We start from the raw sequence: 8,141 nt of genomic DNA, 5'->3' as shown, positions 1-8,141 counted from the left end.
ATAATAATAATGGAGAAATAATAATAATAATAATAATAATAATAATAATAATAATAATAATTAAAAGTAAAATATGATCCAGGTCTAAACAAACAGTGGACCACCAACACATGCAAACAATCTTACGTTGGTACTTGTTGCTACTTCATTAATAAGGATATGAAATGCTTGTGAAAAGTTGATAGTTTTTGGTACAGTAAAACATTTTCTGTTGCTTTGGTGGTCCAATTCTCATATTTCAGTTCCAGACATCAACAAATCTTCTAGCAAAATCCATATCATTCAACTTTTCCTATCTTTAGTATTACAAAAAATGTTAATTTTACATTTCGTATACAAAAAATGAATAAATACAAAGAGGAAACATACAATACAAAACCTCTATGCGGCGTTGCCAACCCAGCAACATACTAACCTCTATCCTTCGGATAGCAAAGAATGATGATATTTTCTAATAAAAGAAGAAAAAATCCCTACTCGTATATGAAACTTTTTACAAAGGAAAACAAAAGCCTAAAGGTGAGGATCTTTCGTCTTGATATATCAACTCAGTCCGTTACTAGGCAATTGATTCATTTCAATCCCACGTTCCCAATCTGAAAACGTGCCAAACTTTTCAGCTTCTCTAGCAATCAAGATATCACCAGGGAAAAAGCGTTGGCCAAAAACTTTAACAACGAAACGTGGGATTATGCCAGCAACAGGGACAATAAGAAGACAAAACCAGGATGACCACTTGCCCATTGCATAGAACATAGCCCTGTAAAAAAAAGTACTTGGATTCAGTGATAAGTTCTCATGAGTTGTTAGTTTATTACACATTATTAGAAAAAAGATTATACAGTACAAGAAATGCTCGCAAATTTGTTCTGTCATAATTGATGTTAACCTAATAATTAACCCAATGAATCATATGAGGCTCTCACCCAGATGAGATAAAAGAGGCAGCCCTACTTTGAAAAGAAAGTCCAGATTAATATCCAAAATATGAATACGGTGGCAAACCACGCCCCAAAACTCTTAAAAGTACATGGGCAAAGCTCCTACAACGAGGGTTTGAAGAATGTTGTCTGTAACTTTTTAGCAAGATAAAGCAGCAGAGGAAGTTTTTTGAGCAATTATTTTTTTAGACTATATCGTTGTCAACTTGTCATGACATTAACTAGGAAACTTGACTATTATTGTGATACACGGAGTAGGTGATTATCCAAGACAGATTTTATGAAACCCAGCTATTATTGTAATATCTACATAATTGGTGATGCAGCAAGCATGCAAGTTATATTATGCATCACAGTGCAAATATAGCGCTGAAGAACAAGGGAAGAAAATTTACCAGTAACCAGGCAAGACAGGAATGGCATCAATGACAAGGACACAGATGAAAGTTGCAAATATAGATCCCCATATTGCAGCATGCATGATCCAGTTCCACCTTACTACATCCATTGCCAAGTGCAAATTGACTATTATTACAACTGCAATTGTCCAGATGTCACCAAGGGTAGAAGCATCAATGTCAGTCTTCCAATATGCAAAGAGAGGAAGAAAGAAGACAGCTACACTTTGCCACAAAGTGTCAGCCATAGTTAGCCAAAAAAGCCTTGGGTTGTAGCATTTTTCCTTCTGTCCAAGTTCATAGAGCTTAGGGAACTTTAGAAGGGTTTTTCTACCCAAGTCCTTGTCGAGAATTGCAACTACAACGGTAGGCACAGCACTATACACGACAGAATACAGTACACTGCTCCATTCTGTAATTGCAGTAGTCAAAGTAAACCCAGTATAGATAGTGTACCTGTACAGGGATGAACATGAGTTGGACTTCATTCATTCATATACCATTATTGGACTTCAACAATAAAAAATGCGAATTACTTCACAGCAAATCTTACCAGAACATAATAATGACAAAAATTGCATTTCTATAAAAGTTGTATAATATCATATAAGCCATTCTCTGATAATTCCAGTGTCCATGAACCAACAACAGCGTCACCAAAAAACGAAATTGTCCCATTGAAAAATCTGAAGACATGACAGCTTGTCGACCTTCTTGTCCACTTATTCCCACTCCGACATCAGCCATTTGAATCATCGACACATCATTGGCCCCTGAAGAGTTTTTTAGAAGAACCCAAGATAAGAAACAGAAACCAAAAATATATCAAGTACTATTACTTTTCTTGTAAATGTGATTGTATGCTTCCAGTAGATAATAATAGCATAATAGTGGAAGGAATACAAGAGAATATAAAATAACTTGCTCCATACCATCTCCAATAGCAAGGGTCATGTCATCAGTTCTCTTCTTTATGAGAGCAACGATTCCTGCCTTTTGCAATGGAGCCACCCGGCAACACAGCACAACATCACATTTACTGGCTAACAAGAAAAGCTGCAGCAGGTGAAAACCACAAAATAAAACAAATCAGAATATATTCACCTTTGTGACAAATGGAGCCATACATAATATCGTGGGTTAAATATCGGAGAAAAAGAACTAGAATTATAATTATCTTACCTCCTCCTCAAGTTCAGAGTCCAGAACATAAACAAGACTGCTACCGTCAATAATTAAGGCAAGTTGAGTTGGTCCAGAAATCCCTTCATTGTCATCAGCACCACCAGATGCTGTTGACATATCCAGAGCCTCACGCAAACTCCTCCTACATGATTCCTTAGAGTTTTTATTTATAATAATCTGTCTCATTCTGCCTGTGAGTAGCTTTGAAGAATAGCCAATTGATATGGCCGTTTCTTGCTTGTCACCAGTCAATACCCAAACTTTAATACCCGCATTTCTTAAAGATTCTATTGCTTCTGGAACACCTGGCTGCAGTCTATCTTCGATTGCAGAGGCACCTAATATCGTCAGATCCTTTTCGATGTTGCTAGCAACCTTGCGAAGTTGGGCTGCCCTTCCCATTATAGCAGTGCTTGCAGCCTCATAAGAAGACTGCCACCGCTTAAATTCAAGATGGTCAAGCTCCTTCATCCCAACCACAAGTGTCCTCAAACCCACTGTGGAGTAAGAATGAAGATGGGCTTCTGTGGCTTCCAATACATCCGTATTTAAAGATTTATCAATCACACTAAACATAGTTGTATCAGCACCTTTCACAAAGAATTTAACTGTGCCATCAGGACAACCTAGAATAACAGACATCCTTTTTCGATCACTATCAAATTCGTGAAGACCCAATACATCAAACCTGCTCAGAAGCAAGAAAATCATCAGAGGCAAAATTTTGTAGAGGTATAAAATGTAAAATGCTACATACACTGCTTATTCATGGATTGATTAACAGTGTCTATATTATCTGCTGGCACACTGTCATTTTGTACCTGTCTGACAAAAGAATCACTGATATTTGTAACATGACATTAATCATGAGAAAGGCATGTTTATAACCTTCTTATAAATAATAAGAGCCTATGCCTGAATCATAATTTAACATTGACAAGTGGAAAGATATAATACTCTACTGCATTCTGACATTGTATGCTGAAGTAAAGCAAAATATTGACAGCTATTATTCACATGAATGCATGACAAAGTAGCATCAAAAATCAGAAAAAGACGAGTAGTAAGGGTCTAAAATCACCTTTGTCTCTCTCCTTGTACATCAATAACTATATGGCCAGAGGTTCTTTCCACAAGCATAAAGCCATATGCAGCAGCTGCAAAAACCAATGCCTGCTCATCAGGAGATTCTCCCTGGTAATCTACTGTTTTCACTGTGGCATCAGTTGAATTTGTCACAATAGGTACAATTGTATTGCAGGCTGCTAGCGCAAGGAAGAAATCGTAAACACGTCTTCCTACATGAGTGTCATTTCCACTCTTTACCAACCTTTGGAGATTAGGATCAACTTTTACCTTCACCTTTGGTGTCAAGACCTGCCCATCCACTAAATTTACCAAGGAACAAAGAAGATTGATTAGATACAAAGAGTCAGTTTATTTTACACTTCAAAATAAGTAATACTCTGTACTATGTAAGACTGATATTAAAGACTTACCTTCAGTAAAGTACACAGTCTGTTCGTCCGGTTCATCATCTGTCAAAATTCTGTAATCTGTCCCCCATATACTGGCACATTTAAATTCCATCTTGTTTTCAGTCAATGTCCCAGTTTTGTCAGAGAACACATATTTTATTTGCCCCAAGTCCTCATTTATATTCAAGGCCCTGCACTGAAATGTTTTATTTGAGACACTATCATACATGGAGGCGTCTCGATTCATGAAGTAAGCCTGACCAACCCGCACAAGCTCCATGGATATATAGAGTGAAATGGGAATCATAATCTGGAAGACAATAACTGCCATGAGAAATGTGAAGAATATTTCCAGGCCTATGCCATAGTAGTTATAATCTTTTGGAGGAACCCTATTGTACTCCTTTTTCCGGTAATATGGTGTCTCATTCACTTCATCCATGTGACGCCTCAGCCATATGCCAAAAAGGGTGGATACTATGGTGCATAGAGCAATAAGAAAAAGAGAAAGCAAAATGATTTCTTGATTCATTTGTGTCTCAAGGCGGCTTCTCTTAGATGGGGCTCCAGCATTATTAAGCATAGCTTTAGTTTCACGCCCAGCATATACCACAACTCCAATAGCCCAATCAGTATTCTTGAGCTCACAACCTCTTAAAATGATATTAGAAGGCCCTAGTGACATTTTCTTCCCATCTACCTCCATAATTCCCTGGAATCCATATACATTCCTATTGGGCTTGTCGCACTTGATTAACCCACCAACCTTCTCCTTTTCTGGGTTCTTTGAATGGGTTTCCTGTTTTGCATATCGTGTTTTTAAATTTGACTCTCCATCCAGGTTTATGGTCTGCACATAAGCCACACCTGTTGGATCACTGGTTGACAGAAGCACTATATCACATGGAAGAGTTTCATTTGAAGAAATCTTTATCACTTCACCGACTTGAATATGCTTCCACTTTTTATGCTCAAACTTACCATTGACCAATATTGATGCAAGTCGATTGTTCTCAACTCTGTCAGATTGGTGCCTCCTAAAATCCTCAAATGCGTCCTTAATAGCTGAAACTATCAATACAAAAGCTAAAGGCAATACAGACGCACCCCGACCAAAGACTGCAAGCTGGGGTAACTGATTGAGAACAGCTATAATAAGGAAATAAATATAAGCTACACGATGAAACTGCTCAAAGAGATTCCGTGGCAAGAAGGTGATGACTGAATACTTGGAAGTGCGAATAGTATTTCCAGCAAATTCAAACTTCTCATTAGTCCTTTCTGGATCATTAATATAGATAAATCTTGCATCCTCCTCATTTATTTCCCTCTGAGACAGACCCATGCCTTCGGAATCAGCTGTCCTTGATCCATATCTTACTGGCCTTGGGTCCGAATCAGCATAATTCACCTCCCTCACAGAATTTGCAGCAGACCTCCAGTTGTACGACTGAACGCTTCCTCGAGATGAGGAGTGCATAAGACCATCATTCCTAGCTGAATTTTCAACTGCAGAATTCGAGTCCGTCTCGTAAACAGAATCAGGAGCTCCGCGAGAAACAGACTGATACGATGAAACACTCCTTCTAGACGAAGAAATCAAAAAGGGATCATTATTTACAATATTTTCAGCTTGTTGGCTGGATTCCCTCAGTGAAGGGGATCTCAAACTACTCCCCTTAGACAATGAAAACAAAACAGAGTCACTCTTCGACGAATGCTGAACTGGTCTATTATAATCCATCCCAGGACAGACTAAGAACTCCCTAGATCAATCTTCAACAGATCAACAAACGCGGTAGCAGGAACCGCCACAAAATCACCAGAACTCCAAATTCAAGGCAATACGATCAAATACCCCGATTCGAGTTCATGATCTAAACACCATAACCCCCCTCTCACGCCTTAAATAGTCAACTACACTCAAATTCTCAAATTACCCCTTACCCAGTTGCTAATTCTTCACAATGATCTATTAATTCAACAATTAACCCTTCTAAATTAAGAAATTAGGGTTAATCAAATCAACACCCTTACACAGTTACACCTTTGATCAACTTTAGTACAACAACACAAACAGTACAAAATTATACTCAAATTCAGGAAAAACCCAATAATTATACTTCAACTTAGTACAAAATCCTAATAAATTACACAAATAAATTACAAGAAAAAAGCAGAAATTCAGCTCAAACTACAGATTCTAGCTTATAATGGGTTGTGTGAGAAAGGACTTACTTGGGAAGAGAGAGAAAGTAGGAGAGAGAAAGTTAGAGAAAACCCATTGTAGAGGTGAATAATAATACCCTTGTTATGAAGCAAAATCCGCCATGAATGAGAAAATTCAGAGGTCAATGGCATTTTTAGAGAGAGAAAGTAATAATGTAGAGAGAGAAAGAGTCGTAATGGGTGGCGACAACAGCCAACCTCCCTTGTTTCAAACATCCATTGAAAAGTATTTGGAGTTGTTAGTCAAATTTTTAGAGAGAGAAACTAGAGAGAGAAGTTGAAGTTCCAAGCTATTTCTAGAAGATCAAGAATTTTACAAGAATTAATGGGGTGCTTCAATTTGACTGGAATTTTTAGAATTCAATATTCATGATTTTAATTTAAACAAGAATCTTAATAATTATTTATAAATAATGGGTTTAAAATATAATTGTTGTTGTTTGAATAATTTGGTGGATATTTATGGAATTTAAAATTGGAGAAAATAAAAATGAAGGTTAGCTTTCTTCTTGTTATTGATGAGTTTAGATTGATGATTGATTTGATGGGTGTAGGAGTGACTAATTAATGAAGGTAGTATGAACTACCCAACTATTTCAAAATGCCGTGTTTATGTGATTTTTTTGGTGTGAATTTTTAGATCATGACTTGGACGAACATTCAATGCTACCACTTTGTTCAATTGAGAGTAATAGTATAGTCACGTTGATAGTAGTATAAGTTGAATAGTAGTCCCTCTGTTATATAATAATACGAGTAATTAGATTAGACTCGTGCGTTGCATGATTTAAATAATTTTGGCAATTATTTTTTATTCAAAAATGTATAGTGTAGATTAAAATAATACAGTGATTATTTAAAAAAAGATTAAAATAATAATAATAATTAATGACATCATCAATATAAATGAAAAGAAACTTTTTAATGTGGGAATAACATGTAGGATAATTTAAGGGATGATAATGTCAGCAATGTTTAGTTTTAATAACAGTTTATAGATAATAATAATAATAATAATTCTCTCGAAAGGGGCAATTAGGGCTGGGTAGTTTTAGGTTTCTTCCACAGCTTCCATGTCATTTTTCTGGCGTGTTAGGGGCAGCTCCGGCGTAAGTTCAGGTCAGGTGAAGGGCATTCATTCTCAGGCGAATTTCAGGCAGAATTTCTGGCGAAATTTAGGTGTTTTGGTCGTTTTTCAGGTGGTTTTTTAGGTGCGTTTAGGGCTGTTTTCAAGGCTATTTCCGGGCATGATTTTGGCTTGGATCATGACCATATTCCGACAGCTTTTGGTGCCGGCGTCGTGCTTTATTTCCTAGCGTCAATTCTGTTGCTTTTAGGGGCGTTTTGAAGGCGTCTTTGTAGTCCTACCTCACGTTTTTGCTGCAGTTTTTGGCCTCTGTTTTCTGGCGGTTTCAGGCATTTTTTAGGGTGTTTTCAGGCGTCCCTTTTGAGGTAACAGTTTTGGGTTTTTTATAGGGTGCTTCATGTCGGTTTTGCTGCTGTTTTTGGTCTGGTTTTGGGTTGTTTGTTGCACGTTTTAGGTGTTGTTTTCTTGTCAGTTTGGGGCAGTTTGGTGGTCCGTTTGGGTGCAGCTTGGTGGTCTGTTTGGGTACTATTTGGGTGCAGTTTTTTTTGTTTGGTTTTCTGATCATTTTAGTGCAATTTTGAGGTGGTTATGGTGCTGTTTTTGGTCAGTTGGTGCAGTTTTAAGGTGGTTAGTGTTGGTGCAATTTTGGTGTGTTTTTGGTGCTATTTTTGGTGTGAATTTAGGTGCAGTTTTGGTGTGAATTTGGGGCAATTTTGGGTGTAGTAATGGCTTGACATTGGTGTTGTTTTGGGTGCAGATTTGGTGCATTTTTGGGTCGTTTCTGGTTGCAGTTTGTGTTGTGCTATTTTGTGGTCTTCTCGTG

The 8,141-nt window shown here is 37.3% G+C and overlaps 1 protein-coding gene across 1 annotated transcript; it reads right to left on the bottom strand.

Annotated features, from left to right (window-relative positions):
- Positions 1–276: 276 nt before the first annotated feature.
- On the bottom strand, positions 277–6,783 carry LOC145574684 (phospholipid-transporting ATPase 1-like). The gene is made up of 7 exons (XM_081632524.1): positions 4,024–6,783; positions 3,606–3,912; positions 2,522–3,212; positions 2,272–2,395; positions 1,893–2,112; positions 1,337–1,795; positions 277–760 (listed from the first exon to the last, which is right to left on the bottom strand). The coding sequence occupies exons 1-7, from the start codon at positions 5,744–5,746 to the stop codon at positions 544–546; spliced, it is 3,741 nt and encodes a 1,246-aa protein (XP_081488650.1). The 5' UTR covers positions 5,747–6,783; the 3' UTR covers positions 277–543.
- Between the last annotated feature and the right edge of the window lie 1,358 nt (positions 6,784–8,141).

The sequence above is a fragment of the Chenopodium album genome, chromosome 13 (assembly GCF_948465745.1).
Source record: "Chenopodium album chromosome 13, dcCheAlbu1.1, whole genome shotgun sequence".
NCBI lineage: Eukaryota > Viridiplantae > Streptophyta > Magnoliopsida > Caryophyllales > Amaranthaceae > Chenopodium > Chenopodium album.
This window is presented reverse-complemented; position numbering and strand designations above follow the sequence as displayed.